The following is a 23418-nucleotide window of genomic DNA, read 5'->3' on the forward strand; positions in this document are numbered from 1 at the left end:
GAAGGGCCTCAGGCCCTAAGGGTTATAAGGAGCCAAGCCCAGGGTTCTTTTTCCCATCAATCCTGCGAAACACAAGGAAATGTAAAACATCGAGAAGGCAATGCGGTGCAAAAAATGACAGATGGGCCTCCCTGGTGGCGCAAGGGGTTAAGCACCGCACTATGAGGCAATCCACAGCCTTTGCAGCACAAGTTCGATCCCCGGCCAGCCAGGGAGCAACCCACATGGTGCAACAGACCATGTCTCACCCGCTGCTCCCCTCAGCAGTGTATTTCAGTCAGTCTGCCTGTTCTGCTCCCCACTCTGTCTCTGGTGAATCCTCTCACCCAGCCCCCCTGCATCTCTGGCCTGTACCCCAGCTCTTGTATGCATAAATAAGTAAATCTTAAAAAAAAAAAATTATCCAGGGAGGCAAATCCGAGGCCCCTGGGTCAGGTGAACTGGTTTCTGAAAGATGGGTGCATCTGAGAGCAGCCTGGCTTCAAAACCGGGCTGGGTCTGGAGTAACCCCACTTTCCTGGCCCCCGCCCAGCCCTGCACGGTCCTCCGTAGGCTCCGCCCAAGAGGGGAAAACGGCCCAATCACGAAGCCCGGCCCGGCCCAGCCCCGCCCCCCGTAGCCCTGGAGACGGTCGCGTCCCCTTCGGGCGCCGGCTGGGCCCTGTGCGGGTCTCGGAACCGTCCGGGAGGAGGGGCGCGCCGGCGCCAGCACCCTCCTCGGGTCGGGGAGACGATCAGGCGGGAGCGAGACCAGAGCCGCCCTCAGGGCCGGTGCTCCGAGGTGCGTGAGGCTCCGGGCTGCACCTGCCCAGGTGCTAGGACGGGGGTTGGGGGGGCTGTGCCTCCAGACGGGGCGCCCCGGACCCGGCCACCTTCCTGAGCGAAGCCCACCCCAGTTGCTGGGGATGCTGGAGCGGGAGTTCTCGGCCAGTTCGCAAGACCCTCCGAGAAAACGGAAAAATAAACAGTTGCAGGAATAAATCTATTAGTACTGCTTTAAACTAGGGGGTAGAGCAGAGGAACTCCATCTCCCCGAAGTGGGAGACGTCACACTATTGTTATTCCTCATGTCACGTCTGTGTTGGGGTGGCTGGGCACATGCACTTCAGAGGTACTGGCATTTCACTGAGTTGGTTTCTCCCGAAGTGTCTGTCAAGCCTTGGGAACTGTTTTCAAGTTCACATAAACCACAGTGGGTACCTGGTACTTGTAGGAATGACTCTGATTCCATGATTTGGGGCAGGGTCAGGAGTTGTTCTCTTAACTAATTTTTAACTTTTTTTTAACCTTCTTTGCTATGGTGCTTTGCTTTCTGATATTCAGGCTGAAGTCTGCAGAGGCCTTCAACAGCAATCTTAAATGTAAGTCAAATGAAACATGACCTACCTCCAAACATCTTTCCTGCTTTATATTTTTCTTTAACTATTAATGACAGTCAGTGGGTAGGAAATGTATAATTTCTATTTCTTTAATAACTGTCCACTTAGTTACTTATGTCATAGTTTTAGAACTCTATCCAGAATGTATGATACAAAGGATAAACATTGACTCTCGAAACTACTTAGTATGACTTTTTTTTTTACTTTTCAGAACCTCTCCTCTGTAGTTTTAAAGTTTCAGAGTAAAGGAACTTGTAGTAATAACAAAAGTTCTCATTCTTACATATGATTTCATGGTAATAGTAAAAGCGTATTTATTTTGAACTGTCTTGATGACAAGTCATAAATTTGCTTGCTGTGGCTTGTTGACTTCATTATTCAGATCTCAGCTTTTACCCCATGTGACTGGATTCTGCAGACAATGGTCAGCCTCAAGCATAGCTAAGTTCCCAAGTAGCCTCTGTCCACACAGTGCGAGGCCTGCCCTTATTTCGTGTTTCCCAGTGCGGGTATCTCTGGGAGTAGTCGGCAAAGAGGGTTACTCTTTGAAGAATTTGACTTGGGGGCCAGAAATTTAAACTCACACCAAGGGACAGGTACAGCCTGACCCAGCACCCTCAAACCTTTCATCCTGTATTTTACCATTCTCATTTGTCTTTGTGTGGGGGCACCAAACTTAGACACTGTAACTGTGATGCAAGAGCCAACCAGCAGATCAAAGAATCCACCAAATCTCTTCTGAATAGCCACAGTGGGATGGCTTCAGGCGGCCTTTTGATCTTAGGCTCAGCACCCCTGGTGCCATCGGTAGCATGCCCACTTGCTGGCACTGGGGGAACTGCCTCCAGGTCCTTCCTAACAGATTGCTTCACCCTGAGCTCCTGGGGCTCAACCCATTTTGAGACCAGCCAGAGAAGTATCTCTTCTCCTTCTCTCTTGCCTGAATTGGGGCCACTGTCCTTCTTGCAGTCACGCCATCTTGAGTGATCTCTTCTGTGGTCTTGAGCTGGTGTTCCAGGGCAACCCCAAAGGGACACAGGATGGCCTGGGTGTGAGTCCTCATCACGAACTTAAAAAAACTCAGGGCAAGATCCAAGTGCAGGAACTCAGAGAAAGGTTGAATAAGAGGTGTATTTACAGGGGAAATGAGAAGAGGGGGGAGCACAGAGAGAGTGATTAACTGGTCAATATGTCCTACTGGTAATGTCGGAGCTGGGACCCCAGTGCATTGAAGGCAGGCAAAACCCAAACTCACATGTGTTCAGTTTTATGCTCAGCATGGCTGCTTAACTCCACTCCTAGTTCCCAGCTATCCCCCCTTGAGTTATGGCAGATTCATGACATGATGGGTGCTGTAGTCCTGAGCACCTAAGATCTCTTTGGCACGGAGGTGGGGGTACAGCCCATAAAACATCAGGGGTAGAGTTTATTCAGAATAAATAAATAGTATTATAAATAGTATTATTTATACTATTCCCCCAACACTAGGAGAATCCAGATGAAGATCATTGTCAAGGACGAACTGTACCATTTCTGCTTGAAGCCCACCTCAGTCATTTTTTAGCACGAGTCCTGTTCCTTATGGTGAGAGCTCACCTAGGCCATGGGAATACTGTTGAGCCAACACCAGAAAATGATCCCATTCACATTAACAAAGAAAAAAGTTTTTCTTCAGTCTACAGGTGTAATTTAAGCCTGAAATGACAGACACCCCCAAGCACACTTGCATTTTTCCTAACGTATATTCCCCTTGGCTACTTTTCTATGCTAGAATGTAGCTGCTTCCTGCTTTAAGAAAATTCAGCATAAATTAGATTAGACTTATAAATCATAAAGGAGATGGTGATTACTTAGATAAGAAAATAATTTGTTACAGGATTCTTTTAAATATTTGATAAATTTCAAATATTATGTGTGCCATAAAATTCAGTGCACACATTACCTGTAAAATAAAATATCTTTATGTGGCCAAATGTCGATTGTGAAAAACAAAACCTCTTTCCCAACAGGCATAAGCAAGGGAGGGAGTCTGTTCAAGGTGCACCCTAACTCTGAGCTTGAACTTTGCAACATAGATTGGTTGAGGGGTATTTTTTTTCCAACTTGCCATTAATAACTTTTTTCCACTTCATCATTCAGCTCTGACCGCCCCCCATTCAGAGTTTGTGCCTTGAGGCTTGCCAGCAGGGCTTGCGGTGCTAACATTAAACTAAATTTAAGAGTAAAGGTGCACCTGCTGCTAATGTTCTCAGATCAGAGGAGAGCAAAATGAAGGAACTGGCAGCTGAAACTTTAATGGTAGGAAACATTGACTCCGATTTTGAAAAAATCATAGTCGATCCATGTGACAAAGAAGACATGTTCCTTTCTATATATAACATTTGCATTTGATGTCATTCGATGCCTGTATTTTCTGGTAAAAAATTATCTAACCCAAGTAAACATCAAAAAAGATAAATATTAGATCACGTACTGGTGAGGCAGCTGCTGGGGGGACTTATGCACACCTAGATGGGTTATGTTGGCTGGATCAGAACTGCTGGTCATATCCCTCTGTCTGTCTGCATGTAGCTGAATCATCCTACTATTTGGATGTGTCCTCACTCCATGCTGAACCCCCCAAAGACCTCTGCAATCATTCAGAGATCATCCTTGCCCCAATGTCCTTGGTAGGCAAAATGAGGATCTCAGAACAGAGTCTTAATTCACTGAGGATGGAACTCCCTGACTGAAGCAAGCATTGTTTCCTTCTCTTCATTTTGAAATCCACCAAGGATAGCACAGATCAGAGGGAAGAACAGACATGGCAGAAGGAGACAGACACCTGATGATTTCACTCATATATGGAATATAGCAAAACAAAAGATCTGACCAAACTAAAACAAGACCAACCCTAGACATTCCCCAAAATGGCCACACAGTATTGCCTCGTCCTGTCTCCTCTTACAAATGACTTTGATGCGCTTATCATTGCGGGGATCTGTGTTCATTAGATTTGAATCTGGGTAGGCCTGTTACCACAGCAGGAGCCAGGCAATGTGCCTTCCAAGGTCAGGCCCCAAAAGTGGGTACAGCGTCTGCCTGACTTTTCTTTGGGAGCCCTGAGTGGCTCCCCAGGGAGCTTGAGGATTCCATGTTCAGTGGAAGACCAAGTCCCATAAGGAAGCCAGGGGTGTGGGCTCTGCAGACAGCCCCAGCTGAGGTTCCAGCAAATGGTCAGCATTAGGCCCCTGATATATAAGTAGTGACGCAGGTGATTCCTGCCCCCACCATTGAGTTACCCCCAGACTTCTTAGTCTTCCCGGCTGCAGCCCAGTCTTCATGGAATAGAGAAAAGCTTTTCCCATCATACCCTGTCCTAAACCCTCACCCACACAGAATGTGAAAGATCAGAAAGTGGTGGTTGTTTTAAGCCCTCATTTTAAAGTCATTTCATTTTGAAGTTATTTGTTACCCTGTTGTAGTTGGGGGCTCTCTCAGGGCACCTGACTCCTTGTTGAGAACCTTTTACTTCTAAGAAAAAGCCTTTATTTAGAAGTGACAGGGTTTTTAGAAAACGGCAGAACATGAGCAATTTTCAATTATTGATCGTACCAGGAAAGCGAAGCGTGATGCTTAGAAATCCATCGTGAAAAGTAAAACTCTCCACTCTTTAATTGCGACTGTGTCCCTAAACAACTCATACCAATGAATCTTCGATTCATTTATCACACTCTCTTCCCATCCACTTCGTGGTGGAGATGCAGGCAATAAATTGGCCAAAAGGCACATAGTAGAAGAAAATAATGAGAGAAGCAACCTGCAGAATCCGCTCACTGAGCGTCGTTCCTGAATAATGGAGCTGTAGCGCTGCACGCCGAGGCAGCTCAGTTCAGATGACAGACTGGGGGGCTCTAGTCATGGTTTAAAGGATTCTTTGAAAGATTTATTCTTTGAAATACCACTTCTGGTTTTGTCTTGTAGTCCACAATGACCACCCTGCCCCCACTGCCCATGACGCGCCCAAAGCTGACCTCCTTAGCCAGACAGAAGCTGCCATGCTCCCCCAGATCCATGCCAAGGTACGTGTCCCATTCCCCTTTTTTTTCCTAGAGAAGGAATTTCTTGCAGTAAGAAATGTCAATAGCAGATCTCAGAATATTCAGAATATTCAAATTTGCTGTTTCAAAAGGATTTAAGACCCCAGTCAAAGCCTAAGAATATATATGTATTTCACAATCAAGTGGTTAATTGATCATTTTATTTCCTATTCCTATTATGTCCTGGCTTCTTAAAGCTTCTGAGATGCATTTCCTTTTTCAAATGTGTGTGGAGAACAGAAAGCAGAAGCTTTAGGAATGAAAAGGTGTAGGGCTTCTGATCCACAAGTTTCAGGGTGCTGGGCTCTGTTCTGGAGGGAGGAGAACACACGTTTACTACCAGGCTGGATGGGCAGGCATCACTTAGCCCCTGAAATGATCCCGGGACCCGAAAATGCATCATCCAACCACCGCTGCCTGGGAAAGGCTGCTGAGCTCCTGGAGGAGCTGCAAGAAATTATAGGACAGAGAGCTCCATGTGCTTTGTGATAATTAATGAATGTTAATTAAGGTTGTGTCATTTAGAAATTGTCATTTCTAGTTTTAGTGATTTTTAGTAATGCATATATTATTTATCAGTATAAATAATTTGCATGTTAGGTTTGATTATTTCCTCTGTGTGCATTCTTTTCAATTCCTGCAAGATGTAATGATCAAAGTAGTTTGAGACCACTTTGTTTTGAGAAGGATCAGACCTCATTGTTAGTATCTCTGGGGAAGGCCAAAACCTCTGGACCAAAAGAAATACAGTCACCTGAACTGACATAAAAATTCTTTTATAATAGAAATTTGAGAAAAGTTTTCAATATGTACATAACTCAGATATACATGCATTCTTGTTTTTCACTTTGCTTTTGAATATGTGAAATATTCACGAAGTCTGAGAAAGCTTGTTCTTCCTGTCTTTTTTAATGATTGAGATTACATTTTCTTTGCAACAGGAGCAGAAATATAGCCCCTATCTCACATCCCCAAAATAAGATAGATTTTTAAAGAAAACTTTTTCTTATATTTATTTTATTAAAGAACACATTTACCCTAACTATTTAAGACAAAGCTTTGTATCAATATTCTCCCTTAACTTCTGAAAAAAAGAAAATTGTTTAGTACCATATTCTCACAGTTATGAGATGTTAATAGTATCCTTATTTTAAAAGGTGCCGGGTATCTGAAGAATGAATATAATATGCATATATTTCTCAGTAAAGTCTTATTAAAAATCTGTAAAACCAAGTAAAGTCTTCTTGGAACACTGGATCTTTGCACCTTGGATTTTTAATAGTAATTTGAGGGTTTTTTTTTTTCACATGAGATTAAAAAAAAAAATTCAAACAGCACTTCAAAACAAGCTTTGGTAATGTTTGGATCAAAAAATTATAGAGATTTGTATCAAAACAGGTCTTTTCGGGCCTCCCCGGTGGCGCAGCGGTTGAGCGCTGGGTTGCGAGGCTGCCCGCGGCCTCTGCGGCGCCGGTTCGATCCCCGGCTGCTCCCCGGCCACCGGAGGAGGGTCCCACATGGCGCGCAGACCTCTCCTGCCGCCCGCTGCTCCCCTCAGCAGTGTACCTCGGTCCTTCTGCCTGCTCTGCTCCCTGCTCTGGCTCCGGTGAATTCTCTCGCCCTCCCGCGCTTCTGACTGTATCCAGTGCATGTATAAACAAAACAAACAAACAAATAAATAAAATAAATAAAAAACATGCCTCTATTAAAAAAAAAAAAAAAAAACAGGTCTTTTCTTAGTTCCAGATCCTGCGCAAAACAGAATATGACTCCTGTGATTGAAAAGTTATGCTGTGAAATAAGATGAGTAAAATGGAAGGTCTTATAAGCTTTGAGGAGAAATCTCCATTTATTTGAGAATGTAGATTATTTCAATGTATTGGCATTTTATTTGTTTACACTCTGGGTTTAATATTCTTCCCTAATTTGCCACCTGAGAAAATTAAAACTTTAAAATGATCAATCACTGATCTGCACTCTTAGTATTGGCCAGAATTTTGAAATACAAAGACTGACCCAGAAACTGATCCAGATAAATGGAGACTCAAGTCCCATGACAATAGAATGCTATGAATGGACTTGCATTTTCATTTGCTGGGAGGAACATTATCTGGATAGTAGGTGAAATATAAATAAAGTCTGTGGAATAGGAACTAAAAAAATAAAAAATAAAAAAAAATAAAATGATCAATCAGCAATTAATTCTTTAACAATTGAAGAACATGTATTCTATATGATATTATACCCTGAATGCTTCTGTCCTGGTAGCATTTTATATGTTTGGTAGCTTTTCAACTTGATAAGGCGGTGCTTTATTACTTCCTCCCCTTTCATTTAGATCTCAATTGATCAAAGAAAAAGATGACATAGATCATTATGTGGAGGTGAATTTCAAAGGATTGTCAAAAGAGGAGGTTGCTGCGTAAGTATCACCTCTTAAAGGTACTTTAATATAAAGTTTGTTTCTTTTGTCTTGATTCTTTATTGAAATTGCAATTTTCCTGTGCGATACCCTTTTTCACTGGAACGTGGCATTTAAAAATTAAAGCTCATTAAATAGTGATAGGTCATGTCTATTGATCTTTCACATATCAAAGTCTTTAATTTTATAGCTTTCCAAATTCTCATATTTACCAAGATATTATAAATTTGCAATATTTTAGTTAAGTCTGTGCTATTAATTGCTTATTAACCTCTATTTCAAAGAGAGTTGCCTGGGATGGGGAGGGCAGAATCTTTAAGAGAAATATTCATATTTTTTTTTCTTGGTCATTAAAACAATAATCCCATAGTAATGTATTTTCTTTCCCCCACCAAGAGCTCACAAAAAGATTTAATGGATCATAGTTTATCGGTTAGTTCACAAATAATTCTAAAATGTCTGCATTTTGTTTTGTTTCTTAAATGAACAATTTCAACTTAGTCATTTTACGATTAGCTAAAAAATAAATGTGGTGTATATAAAAACAGTATACGAACCCGTGTAGGTTAGTGAAAAATGAATAGAAACCTATGATAAAAACTGAACAGGTTCAATATTTATTACCTTCAGGCCTTTAAATGTAAGCATTGAAAATATGGAAATATTATAAATGTGCAAACATCTTATGGAGGTCATTGAAAAATTAAAATATTTTGTGCAGTAAATGCTTTTAAAAAGTCTACAAGTGCTGTCTAGTTAATGAGAATCCACTGAAAGAGTATTCTTAGTGATATATTTGGTATAAGTTTCATGTATTTTAAAATTCTGTCTCTTGATATATTTCATTTAATTAGTTATTATTTTGTCAATTGCGTATAACATGGGGAAACATGTTTATTGCTACCAACAGTAGCTATTTTATAGAGTGACAAAACTTTACAATAACTATAATCACTATCTTGCTTGGAACTCTACAGACTGTTATGTGTAGTACCTGGAACCTTTGGTTAAATGCTGTTCTGATTGCTAATTCATTAACTTTCCATGGTAACCTGTTGGATAAAATTAAAGATCAATATTGTATGATAGTATAATCACTTCTCAAGAGAAAAACAAGTCTGAATGATATCTGCATTCTGATTTAAATATAATGGTATCCAAATAGCTGTAGTTGGCTTAATAATTTAAAATTAAATAAGCAATTAATCCACATAATCAACAAACTGCAAATCCAGATATCTAAAATGTGCTAACTTTCAGCCTACTCTGAAGAAAACTTTGATCTGAAACAATACAAAATAGGTTGTACAGATGAGTGTTCTTTCAATAAAATTCTTTTCATTAAGGATGCTGGAAATAATTTCAAATCCATATTATTCTACAGAAAGCAAAAACACGGGGTAATTCTGTCCTTATTGCATTCTCTTTAAAACTTCCTAGATTTGAATACTGTTTTTAGACCAAAGCTCTTTTCCTAAGATAGTGGATGCAAACAATTGGTAGGGTGACTGCTTGTAGTCAACCCACCATTATGCTTTGATTGATATATATTCCAGACCTTGTCCCAGACAAACTAATTGAATAGCATGTAAAAGAGAAAATTGATGAATGATTTCAGTATCTCCCAGCAATAGCCAGCAGGTGCTGTGAGAAATTGTGCATATTCTGTTAGCCAAAGAATTGCTGCTTAAAACTGTTTTATTAGTGATTCAGTATTGAAATAATAAATTGGTCAACAAGCATATGTTAAACACCTACTTCATATATATTATTAGGTTTTTTATGGTGAGAAAGTCAGTGATATTTTATTATAAAATATTTGATCCCACCCTTGCCTCTGAAACAACAAGACCTATGAGCCATAAACAAATATAGAATGAATGAGTGCTGATTTTTCTGGAGGTATAGCCTAGAACTCTAGAGGAAATCAGAGAAGACCAAGATGGTAGAGTGAAACCTGACAAGAGAGGTAGGTTTGGAGTTTGACTCCCTGTCTGGTAACATTATAAAATTATCAGACTCACTATAAAATGATCAGTCATAGATCCTTAGTATACAAAGATGTAATGGGGAGAATTTGAAGAATAAAATTTTCAATGAGGCCAACGTAGTATCTGAGATCACTGCCAACTCCTTCGCTACACTGCCTATTCTTTTCTAAGATGGCAACAGGTGTAGTTATATATCCTCATACTCACTATGTAATTGATACACAGCAGCCTGGATATTCATAATACACATGTGCTCTCTCTCTACTCCTCAAATAACCTTTCGTCGTCTGCCTCAACTCCCCTTACATGTAAACTCACAGTCTGTGACTTTCCTCCTATTGCAGTGAGTTAAAAGTTCCTAATCTTGTCTAGGGACGACGCCTCTGTTTTGCTTCCATGCAAATATCCCCCTTACTTGTTCTAAGACCTTGTTCCACACCAAAACGTGTTCTCCTCTGCATTATCAACCTCTCCTTTTCCATAGGCTCAATCTCATTGGCAATAGTACCCACCCTAGTGTTTCCCTTGACTTCTTATCCCTTCCCGGTCCTAGCCCATTTTTCTCTAAACTTTCAGGCAACCAGAAGCACTGTCTCAGTATTTCCACAACCCGTTCTTGCCTCACTTGACTCTAAATAGGTTTTCAACACCAAGAACTCACTGATCTTTCTGTTAAATGTGACTCATGTCCTCCATTTTTACATCTGATGGTCATGGTTCTGTCTCTGTCTTGCTTGATGTCTTCATGGAATTTGACAGAATTGAGTAATTTCTCTTTGCACATTCTGTGCTGTGGCTCCCCGGATGCCATGTTTAGGGTTTTCCTCCAGATTTTTGGACAGTGCTGCCCCAGTCCCCTTTGTTGGCTAGTTTTTTCTTTTCTTTTTTTTTTTTTTAAAGTGTATTTTTTTTGTTTGTTTTGTTTTTATTTATTTGTTTGTTTGTTTTGTTTATACAAGCACTGGGTACAGTCAGAAGCACAGGAGGGTGAGAGAATTCACCAGAGCCAGAGCGGGGAGCAGAGCAGGCAGAAGGACCGAAGCACACTGCTGAGGGGAGCAGCGGGCGGCAGGAGAGGTCTGCGCGCCATGTGGGACCCTCCTCCAGTGGCCGGGGAGCAGTCGGGGATCGAACTGGTGCTGCAGAGGCCGCGGGCAGCTTCGCAACCCAGCGCTCAACCGCTGCGCCACCGGGGAGGCCCTAGTTTTTTCTTTTCAATCTCACAATGGTGGGCTGCGTAAGACTGGGTCTTAGCCTCTCCTCCAGCCTCACTCTGTCTGGACCCAGTCTTACAGCTTTAAATATTGGTAGTAAACTGATGACTACCAGTTTTATAAATCCAACCCTCATTTGTCTGTCAGGCTTCAAATTATTATATCCGACTGTCTCCTTGACATATCATATAGATGGATTATAAACAGTCCAAGACTAATATGGCTCCAAACTAAATTCTTGTTTTACCTTTACTCCCTCTTACTCCTGCTTCTCCCCACCAAATATTTCTCCCATAGTCTTCTCCCAATTCTAGTCAGTGGCACCAAAGCAACCTTGAGCTTTACCTTACCTCCACCACATAGCCCGTCTAACCTATCAGTATGTCATATAATATATAGCTCCAAAATATATTCTGTGTTCATCCACTTCTCTTCATTGCACTACCACCACCATCATCCCTTGCTAAAATCACTAGAATGATTTCCTAATTATTCTTCTCACCTCCCTCTAACTCTACCAAAATTCAGCTACCAGCTCAATCTTTTGGAAAAATTAAATCATGGTGCTACCCTGCATAATATCCTCCAAGAATGTCCAACTACTCTTCAGGTGAACTCTAAACTCTTCTCATGCCCTAAATCTGTGCATGGTTTGAACTTGGCTGCCTCTCTGATCTCATTTCCCTGTTCTCCCCACTGCTTACTCCTCTCAGTGGCCTTCTTAGCATGCAGGTGTCACCTTGAGTGTGGCCACTTCAGTTTGTCCTTAACCTCCTAATCCAGTAGCCCATCCCCCCAACCCCCACACTCTTAGTTAAATCTTCTGGGTCTTTTTCTTCTCTAATATGTTTCCCACCTTGTATTTGGAGCTTATATGTCAATTGTCTTCACCCCCAGCTGAATGGAGGTTCACAGGAATAGGGGTATGTCTGTGTGTGCTCTGGCATGTGGTCGGAAACTGGATGTTAAATGATTGAATGAGTGAATGAGTGAAAGAATAAATGCCATTTTAACAACACCATGAAATAGGTATCCTGCTGTGGATAGTCTTTGACTACAGCATTTTCAGGATAGTGTTGCATGTAACTGGTTTGATTATTGAATTGAGGAAATGTAGCTCTTTGTATGTGTTTTCTATATAAAGTAGGAATAGAAAATTTATTTTCTTTAAAGATTTATTTATTTATTTATACAAGCACTGGGTACAGTTAGAAGCGCAGGAGGGTGAGAGAATTCAGCAGAGCCAGTGCAGGGAACAGAAGAGGCAGACTGACGAAATACACTGCTGAGGGGAGCAGCGGGCGGCAGGAGAGGTCTGTGCGCCATGTGGGACCCTCACCGGCGCCTGGGGATGGAACTGGCACTGCAGAGGCTGTGGGCAGCTTCGCAGCCCAGCGTTCAACCGCTGCGCCACCAGGGGAGGCCCAGAATAGAAAATTTAAATAAGTTATTGAGCAAGACAGATTAAAGTATGTCACTGGCATGATCAAATCCAATTGATGGGGGTTCATTTTACTTTGAATTGGGTAAAATAATTCAAAAGCAAAGGACTTCTGGTTTTTCTTTCAATCACCTACCTTTACCAAAGGAATTTTCAGTATGCTTCATGACTTACTAAGTGACTGAGTTATCGCTGTGCCTTATAGTTAACATTTTGTTTTCAAACAGACTGTACTCACCTATATTTGACACTGATATTATGACTTTATTAAATACGTCTTCAAATATTTTTTTGATAGTATATAACTGGTCTTTAACAACTAAAGAAGGGCATGCTGTGTTTTGGTATGTTGATTTTCTTATTCTGTACTGTATTATCAGGATGCAGTATTGCTTTTAAAGGGACGTAAAGTACCATTTATTATCATAATTGCTTTGAGTAACTAAGTAATAAAAGTGTCATTTATAGATTTAAATAAAAATTTCTTGGGGGCAGCTTTTACAGCTTTAACTATGTATATGAGGATAGAAATAAACAAAACCATCAAGGGACAGAGGATGTTAATCTGCTCAATATTATTTTCTGCTTCAGATATCAAGTTCTATTATGTAGAGGAGTAGATTTAGTTCAAAACTGTGCATCTCAAAGATATTGCTTTCTTTCCAAATATCTTTTAGCATCAACAGTTAGGTTGTCACTTTGTCAGCATAGTGGCAGCTAAAATTACCTGTTACCATATTTAAGGAGTTTGGGTTATGAAGAAACAAAGAACCATTCATTTTCAGATCTTTTAAAGTCTATTCCTCCTACCTCATTTTATACTTACTCAAATTAAATGGCCAGTCTTAGGTTTTCATTTCGCATTTCAAAACTGTCTTCCAGAGCCGCTGTTAAAGACCCTAGGAATACTTGTTACCTGCAGATTTAGCATGTGGCCTTTGCACAGTGGCCAGACATCAAAATATATGGAACAAGGTGAAGACGTTTCTTGAGGGTGTGATGTTTCATGGTAACTTGATGGGAGTTAAGACTCCTCCTTCCTAGGTTTCATGCATTTTCTTTGCTTTTGAATAATCTTGTGACATCATTTTGTTTCCTCTTGAAATCATTTTACTCTTTTGTAATAAGCTAATTCTTTATGGACGTTTGTAACTTACATTTTCTGAAAAAAACTTACATTACATTACATAGTGGTGACATACATGACAACATATGTGACAAACAGAAACATACATGACAAACAGAAACAGGGAAGGAGAGGAAACCTCTCTGCTTCTAGGTGCTAGACAAGGAAGGAGAGGAAGCCTCTAATAATATATTTAGACTAATAATATATTTAGACTTTCTGAGTCAAGTAAAAGCTGGGATTTGGTGTTCTGAAGTAGAGAGACAATGATTCTTTGCTTTCTCATGAAAATATATTTATTATATATAATGAATATATGTGTATATGAGGCCTCCCCAGTGGCACAGCGGTTGAGCACTGGGTTGCGAAGCTGCCCGCAGCCTCTGCAGCACCGGTTCGATCCCTGGCTGCTCCCCGGCCACCGGAGGAGGGTCCCACATGGCGCGCAGACCTCTCCTGCCGCCCGCTGCTCCCCTCAGCAGTGTACTTCGGTCCTACTCCCTGCTCTGCTCCCTGCTCTGGCTCTGGTGAATTCTCTCACCCTCCTGTGCTTCTGACTGTACCCAGTGCTTGTATAAATAAATAAATAAATCTTTAAAAAAAGATATATATATGTGTATATGAATTTGTGTATATTCATGAAAATTTAATAGCAGAGACTATAGATGGGAACAGAACCAGGATGCCAATGTTTTTTATTTATTTACTTATAGTGAATGTTTATTTATTTATGCATACAAGAACTGGGGTGTAGTCTAGCGGTGTGGGGGGTGAGAGGATTCACCAGAGACAGATTGGGGAGCAGAACAGGCAGACTGACTGAAATACACTGCTGAGGGGAGCAGCAGGCAAGACAGGAGAGGTCTGCTGCACCATGTGGGTCATCTTCCTGGCCAGGGATCAAACTCCGGCTGTAGTGCCTGCGGACAGTTTCATAGTGCTGAGACTTAACCCCTTGCACCACCAGGGAGGCCCCTTATTTACTTATTTACTTTAATTTTGGTGTTATTTTCCACAGCAGATCTCTAGGATGTGAAACTAAGAAAGAAAAAACCTTTTGACCATAACTTAAAATATAGATAGATAGATAAATGGATCAATTAAGTTTAAAATTGGGAAATTTACAAAATCACAGTTGGAAAGAATTTTTTAAAAATTTGCTCACTAGGTGCAAAGTATCTCAGCTTTTTACCTAAACCAAATTTAGGGATTAAAAAAGAAGAGCTTAAAATGTCAACTGAGCATGGAAATACCAATTTCCCAGACATTTATGTCTCCGTGTCCTTTAAAGGTTTGCTTTAAAATGCTGTTTTCATGTGTGCTATTTAAACTTCACATCTCTAATAAACTTAAAAAAAAATCTTGATAAGGAAAGGCACAGACTCCTGCCAGCGTAGATCTGGCTGTAATGGGAGCTGATTTCTTCCTCAGTCAGTCACACTAGTTTGCTGCTTAGTACTTGAGCGGTCTTGTAATGTTATCTGACCTTCATCTTTGCTTTCCACAACTATTTGGAGAACATAAAAAGTCACTTCTATATAACTGTCAGTGGTCATTTTCTTTGGCTTTCAAAGCATTTATTAATAACAAATAAGTATTTTACATTAGATTTTAGGTGTTCACTTTAATTTACTATTTTTCTTTAAATATGTATAGTCATGTATTTTACTTTGTACTGGGAATTGTTTTCATCATACTCAGAAGTCACATCTTGTAATGAAAGGTACATTTCAAACTGAGTCATGTTACCAATGACGGCATTTAAAAAAATGTTTTCAACTCATAGTAAACTTTTCAGAAATCTTTTTTGATTGACTAAGTAACACGAATTTGTACAACCTGCTGAGCAGTTCCAAACAGATTTGTAAAATTTCTATAAATTGCTTAAACTTATTACTACTCTGAGACTGCTTTCCATATAAACCTAGTTTTAGAAATAGATGGAAGATAGCCAGAGAATGTGGCCCTCCTAACAGTAGCTCGTAAACCTGGAAGCGCCATTGCATGATTTGGAAATCATTTGGGAAATTGCTCTATCAAGGAACAAAGGAACAAAATGAGAAAAGGAGATAAGCAGCAGCTACCATGGAGGTTAAATCAGTTGGATCTGACAGTCGGGGGGGAGTCATGACTGAGCTTCTCATCACCAAGAAGTCATTTGTTTCTCCCTCTGTCCTGTTTTCTCCTATGCAGCAAGATGGTTTCTTATTTTGTTTTGTCCCAATTGATATTGTATTCTGTCTGCATTAAGAAAGCAACATGAGAAGATCTGAAACTAATTAGACCCTTTCCTGTTCTATGATTAAAAACCAATTCCTAAATTGTCAATATTGCTGTGATTATATAATAGGGATTGCGTTTCATTCTGCTGTTATTAAGACTTCTAACTTACATAAATTAACACTTTATCTCTTGCTGACTTTTTCCCTAGAAAAGAATTGAAGAACCTTAAAGTTATCATTTTGTATTACATGTATGTCAAGTGATAAATAGAAAATGAAAGGCAAATAAAGAAGTTTGTAAATATACTCCCCACTGGAGTTGAGATACTTCTCCTGAGGGAACATTAAATTTCACTCTGAACTTGTGTGCAGACTGGGGAAAAAGGGAGCAGTGATGAGCTGTGGAACTCTTGTTACCTGATGAAAGAAGCATATCCGTTTTCTCTTAATATTAAATTCCAAAAGGAAGTTATTACATAGCCTTCTAGAAGAAAAATGGAGCAGCATAAGACTGTTGCACAACTAATGAACAATAAAATGGGTATTTAGACAGCTTGTCATAAATATTACATGTTAGCTTAGCTTCATTTCAGGCAGGATAGTAGTGGGTAAGAGATGGGTAATGGGTGAAAGATGGTAGATGATTACTGTATGCTGATCTCTGTTTTAAGAGATCCTGAAAATAGCCCCGTAAATAGCTTTTATTACTCTCAGCAACCAAAGCATAGAGAGGTTAAGTAATTTGACCAAGGCAATCTAATGTTATAAAGAAGCAGAAACAATAAGATAGGAAAATGATTTATAAAGAGGATGGAAGGAATGAGCTAGAAAGAAAATGGATGTGAGATCAGATCTCCAGATCCCTCCCGAATTCCCAGTACTGCTGTGAGTCTGGAACCTTTCCCTGGGTTCACCTCATTAGCACCCAATCTTTTTGTTTGTTCGTTTCCAGTATTTCTTTTATTTCTTTTTTCGATTTTTTTATTTTAACATTTATCATTTTTTACATTTTTAGACAATATTTGCTTCCCCTCACCCCTCAGATTGAGTCCGCATAAAATTTCCTTCCCCAAGGCACCCGTGCACCATCACCACATTCCCCTGTGTTAACCCTGATTCAGATTTCCGTACAGTCCCCTGAAGCTTGTCAGAAACAATCTCTTATCCTACGACCTAGTCCAAGAAATAGTTACTGAAAAAGGGAATTGTCTGAAAAGTTTAATTTAGTTGTTTTTTTTTTTTTTTTTCCATTTCAAGATTAAGGTCAAGATTGATGGCTAAATAGCTTTCCTTTCCATGTTTTGAAATTAACCCACAGGGGTGCAAACAGCAGAGAGGAGGAGAAAGAGCTCTCTTGGGGCATAGCAGGAGGTGGGAGGATTTTGCACAAAAAATTATAATTATATTAACCTTTAATTTTCCTTTCTTTTGCTACACATTTGGCATTTCTGTAAACAGGACTAAAGAATTCTTTTTATGCTTTGCCCTTACACTGGAGCATTTTGGATGAGATGGGAATTTCTCATTTATTGAAAGTTTGGTAGAACCACCCTGGAAAACCAAATAGTTTTGTTACTTTGGTGGAGGATGGGGGTGGCGGGTGTTAGAGAAAAAAAATCAGATCTCATCTTGTGTGACTAGCCTTCTGAGTCTTATGCAGTCAGTCTTGATAGTCCATAGTTTGATTTTTTTTTTTTAAGTAAGTGTCCACTTATGTAGGTTTTGTATTTGTTGCAATAAAGTTTAGCGTGATGTTTTCTAATCATATTTAAGTCTCTTTGGTACTGTAGAAGCATCCTTTATATCTTGAAGATATGACAGTCATGATCATTAATAACAGATGCTATTGAATTTAAACTCTGGGGTTTTATAATTAGAATTAAAAAACTCCAGCTCCACTTTTTGTGCAGTGTATGACCTTCAACTTGCTTTTTAAACTGTGCCATAGTTTCCTCATCTGTAGACTGGAGCTTACAATACCTGACTCATTAAAAAAAAAAACATTATAAGGTTTAAACAGAATGCATTTGATGTATTGAAAACAGCACCTGGCACATTGTAAGCAAACAATGAAAGTCATTGGTGTAATAACTATAAGAAACGATAATAAGTTTTTCATTCCTGAACTATTTTGGTGACTTCCTTTTTGGTTCTTGAGTCTACAAAGATGTGTTTTTTCAGTTCTTTATTTCTTTATCCAGTTCTTTTGCTTTGTGGGCCAACGTTTTTGTTCTCTATAATTTTATGCATTTACCTTTAACATGTCCTTGTGTGTTCTTTTTCTGATTTAATTTCATTGTTAATTTTGTTAGGATTTCATTTTGTTAGGGTTTTTTTCTAATATCCTGAGTTGAAAGCTAGCTTTTTCACCTGTGTCAGTTATTTTTGTCTTCTAGTAACTGCGTTTAAATGATACATTTCCTTTTAAATGATTTCTCCCCCAAGGTTTGATATTCAGGTTTTTTTCCTACCAAGTTTAAATATATGAAAATTGCTATGATGGCTTCCCTACAATGAATAAATTAGAAATATATTTGTAGATTTTCAGTTAAGTGGGGGTTTTTGTTTGTTTGTTTGTTTGGGGAGGGAAGGAGATATAGGGTGGAGGAGCAAATCAGTAAATGTATGCTTATGAAAACAGTTTACAGAATTTCTAGTATGGCGACAAGATGGTTGATTTTTATCAATAAATAGTTCTAGACAGAAAAAAATCTACATTGTTATTTAAATCAAACTAAGCAGTTATTCAAATATTCTCCCCCTTTACTCCATTTATATTTCTTGGGGAAAATGCACTAAATTTCTGCTAATTCTGTTGATTTTTTTTTTTTTTTTGTATTTTGAAGCTATGTTTTTTAGATGTATTGTTTCCTAGCTGCTATATTTTTCAAAAAAATAATTGATGAATTTCTGATTTGTATATGCCTCTTATTTTTATACCTGATTTTCTGCTTTATCTGACATTAATGTTACACAGGCTTTCTTTTTTGTTGACATTTGCACTATTACATGAAAATTCAAAAGAAAGAAAGAATATGTTCTTTGCCTCAAGGAATTATATTCCCTATTACCTATCCATTCAGGCTATTTTTTAAAGTTTGGATTCAACACTCTTTAATTTTTATCCTCTCACAGCTACTTACTTTTGTTCTTACAATATTCTTATTGATACACATATTTCATATGATAAACACTTTCTTAGTTATAAGTAGGCATTTTCTAAATGCTTGAGATTGCTGCAATAAAATTAATACAACATTCAGGGAAAGGAGATATTTACACACAGATGTTGCCTGATCGAAGCATCAGAATGATCAATTACTTTTGCTTTTCATTACTTCACTTTTTGCCCATGTTCTGAAAGTTTGCTTGCTGCGCACAGACATTCTGCAAGAAATCCTGGCTTTGCAGTTCGTAGGCTGCATTACTCACCTCCCATGTAACGCAATTAAAAGAGCACACAGTATAAAAGGATTCTTTTCCTGGCTTACAATTTGGTGGTTATCTTTTTAAGCATTCAAATTGGAACGGGAAAAATAGAGTCTTAATTTAGATTTTAATGTGGAAAAATTAAAATATGCTTAGTGAAGAGATGAATTACTCCACAACAGAAACTTAAGAACCCAAAGATTTGAGGCCGCCTGCTGCTCTAAAATAGTCAGACTTGACTTTTCTCTTCAATTGAGTTTACTACACAGTTCTCACCCAAGAAATACACAATGATAGAACACGCAAGGAGCCGAAAAGTCATTTGCTTTAAGTTTTTCCGTTTATCCAAGGAAAAAGAAGGCAAAAGAGTATAGTTTATGAAGTGCCAACACAGTTTGTAAAGAGAAGCTTTGTAAGTGTATGTATTTTTTTCTCTTGACAAAATATCTCCATCACACCAGATGTCATAATAAGAGATATCCAGAGATAGGTTTTGTCGTTTGCCTTATGCTATCCTCTGAAAAGAGCATGAATACTGTTTTGTGAATCATTTTACTTTGTGGTTTTTTTCCTTTATAATTTACACATCAGCTGCATTTCTCTTAGATACTTGTCATGCTTATAGTTCAATAGATACTGCTTTTCTTGCCGTTATTTTAATACTCCTTAGGTCTTTTAAAAGAATGTATGTTTAAAAGAAGCAACATTTGAATATATATATAAGATAAAACTATAGAATTGTTTGGTTGACTTTTCCTAAAGAAACCTCCTCCTGCAGTTATTTAATGTAAAAGGTTTTTTTCTTGAAAAGGTTAAAAAAAGTTCTAATCAACTTTTGTACATTATGTAGAACTTCATTTTCTAAACTCTGCAAAAGAAAGTTTCATATTTAATGGGAAATCATGAATTATTCCATTTATTATCTACTTCCTCCTTTCAAAGACATGATCTGGATAAAAGGCGGGGTGAATAATTTCAAAAAATACAATACATTTTTAATGGGAAGGTGCAAACTACAGATTCTCATGACTATTAGCAAGTGTAGAGGAAACAGAATTTTACTTGCAAAACTCATCAAACTCTTGCAAAGATAAAATGTATGACATACTTTAGTAAAAAAGGGAACACAGGGAGCTGAAGTTTTCTTTTTAATGCAACTTGTTGTTTTTATTAAGTTTTATCTTTATCTTCTCTAGCTTTACATTTTCATTAAAAATGTGATAGAATTCAACTTACATAGAAAATGGATAGTTCTTTTATTTATAGAGATGTATAAAGACCTAAAGAAAAAAAAATTTAAATGATATTATTTGAGGCAAAATTTCCTAGGTAATAGAATTTCAGAAAAATTGGACAGCAGCAATCAGAGTAATGTTCAGAAAAGCAGAGTGACAATTGTATGGAGTTTTACTGTTAATAAAAATGTTAAATGCCAATTTAGACAAAAATATGGAGAGATGGGCCCACATAATCATGCCTACCTGTGTTTGTGGTCTGCGGTTTGTATGAAGTTTGTTTTGGGGGGTGTTTTCCTCTTTTTTATGTTTGTTGTCATATTAGAATGCAGGATATAGCACAAGTAGATTACTTATTCATATTTCTTTTATTTATCATGATAATTTAATATAAAAACTAACATTGTTTTTAGACTTTATTTTTCAGTTAATGTTTAATTGTTTATATGACCAATATACTCAGTATGAATTGGTTTTATGATTATACTTTCCTTATAGTGAAAAGTTACAGTGTACATAAAAGAAAAAAAATAAGAATCCATGTAATTGTCTCATTAAACCAAAGGTGTTTAGACCCAAGTGCGGTACTTGTGGCTTGAAAATACTTTCACTGAAAATTCTTCTTAAACAGTGACACTCATTTCATATCTTTCTGTATCTCATCTTTGACTTAACATAATCCTTTGTAAAAGAGTTTGAATTTCTAGAGTTTGCAAGTGACAAGACCATTATAAATATGTGAAACTAGCCTGATAGAAGGAGCTTTCTGCCAATTACTTTTCACAAAGCCTCTAAAGAAAAACTTTCTAATGTGGTTAAGTTTGAGATTTTTAGTAAAGAAAATGTGTAGGAGTTACAAAAGAAACATTTTGGTAATATTTTTTATGGATTGATGAATGATTTACACAATTGATGGACAATCGTGTTCTTCAAATACTTGATTAAGTGGGAATCACTTGATTAAATATTTTTTAACAGATTATGTGTGTAAAAAGTGCCTCTATATCATTAGGGAATAAGTTGTTATTTATATCATTACGGGAATTAAAATTATGTAATTGTAAGGACTGGGGTATAAATATTGATATATAAATTATATAATTATGCAATTATATAATTTTAAGGATTGCAGTTATATAATTGTAAGCCTTGCATCTAATACTGGTTCACAGTAACCAGCAAAATACTGTTGATTGATTAACCTTTTCATTGCTCTCTCAAAAATTTACTACCTTTTATACTAAATATCAGTTCTAGCAAAATTGAATCTGAGAAATAATCTTTGTTCCACCCTGCACAAGTATTCCATATATCCCAAAATAAAATTGTCCATGTTAAAGGGATTTTTGTTGTGCTGCTAGGATAATTCTTGCTTATCAAATTTTTTAATATTTATTTTTTATTGAAAAGAATTATTTTAGTAATAGTCACATTTACAAAATACTATTGGACAAATTTTTTTAGTTACTACTATTTGGTTTTTTAAAAGAACTAAAAGTTGAACTTGGGTTAAATTGTTATCAAATAGCATTTTTCAATTTTGTATATGTGCTTTTAAAGTATTGATATTCTGACTATGCTTTCTAAGTTTGATTATTAATAGATGAAAATTTGCCCAATCTAAAAAATATAAGCAAAACTTGCATATTTAACAGTTTCCCTTAGATATTAAAATTGTGTAAAAATAATCACAAAAATTTCTAGTCTACAACCTCTTAGGAGTGATTGTATTTATTCTTGTCATCAAATAGGTTCAGCTATCTAAAATAAATCTAAATCTAAACTGAAATAGAAATCATGCTATCTTAATACTAATTTTCTGAATTTTTGACCTTTTTTTGCTGATTCATTTTTTTCATTTTACACAATAAAAATGATATCAAATTTATTTGGATAGTAATTTTAATGATATTTCTGGATAGTATAAACTAACACATATATGTGTGTTGTTTCTTTGGAATGAAGATAAAATGTTGTATATTTCAATCTTTATTAAAAGGGGCTTCTATAAAGTTATAGCAATATGTAAAGTATATTATGGTACATTGTAAGTATAGCACAATAGATGTACCTTCAAATCATTTTCTCTTAAAACAAATATAGCTAATAAATTTCACATAGAAAATAAAAGTCTTATAATGACTGTGATATTAAAATTCCTATTACACAGTTAGTCATAACTGCAATAATATTGTTACAAGAGTTATCTTGTTTATTGAAATATATGCTAAAATTATACTTCAGCTGCAGTGATTGTATTATGTTTATTATATGATCATTTTTCTTTAAGGAAATTCTCCTAAAATGTTTAGGAAAATTAATAATAATGTTTATTTTAATGACTAATTCTAACTGTAATGACTGATTACAATAAAGGATAGATTCTTTTATTCCAAGTATAACAAACTCTACTTTTAAAGATATAATCATGTAAATATTTAGTTAAAATAAAATATATAGAAAATAAGCAGTGATTATCAGGTGCTTATACTGCTCTCCAAATATTTAGAGAAACCATCAGAATTTAAAAGTGCCTTTCATATTCATTTTATTTGGATTAATAGAAATGCTTCATTAAACATATGTATTCTTATCTTTAAAATATATTTCTAATTTTTCCAAACATGAGAATTGAAAGGTTTGAAAACTGCCCTATTTACATTTGGCACTTGAGTATTTGTTAACTGGTCTCACAGACAGCTACATATTTTGCTGTTACCAGATGGATGAGATAGAATTCCATGCATAACTTTACATTTATCTTCTTTGAGTGTCACCTTATTTGCATATCAATTAAAATAATATCTGTATTAAGATGGATAATGAAAGTTATCAAATTTGCATGATGTAACTGCAGTTTGCTAAATTTCCAGTAGATGCC

General features: G+C 37.3%; 1 protein-coding gene across 2 annotated transcripts in view; it reads left to right on the plus strand.

Annotated features, from left to right (window-relative positions):
- Nucleotides 1-657: 657 nt before the first annotated feature.
- TTC29 (tetratricopeptide repeat domain 29) overlaps nt 658-23418 on the plus strand; it is a 168690-nt gene continuing 145929 nt past the window's right edge. The window contains exons 1-4 of one of the 2 annotated variants that reach the window (XM_037497005.2): nt 658-780; nt 1323-1360; nt 5342-5439; nt 7796-7879. In XM_037497005.2, the coding sequence (XP_037352902.1) occupies nt 5348-5439; nt 7796-7879 (176 nt within the window). In that variant the 5' untranslated portion in view covers nt 658-780; nt 1323-1360; nt 5342-5347. The remainder of the gene's footprint in view (nt 781-1322; nt 1361-5341; nt 5440-7795; nt 7880-23418) is intronic. The other variant, XM_037497006.2, reaches the window with a different exon arrangement.

This window comes from Talpa occidentalis, unplaced genomic scaffold, assembly GCF_014898055.3.
Source record: "Talpa occidentalis isolate TD23 unplaced genomic scaffold, MPIMG_talOcc4v2.1 talOcc4.8, whole genome shotgun sequence".
Classification (NCBI taxonomy): Eukaryota; Metazoa; Chordata; class Mammalia; order Eulipotyphla; family Talpidae; genus Talpa; species Talpa occidentalis.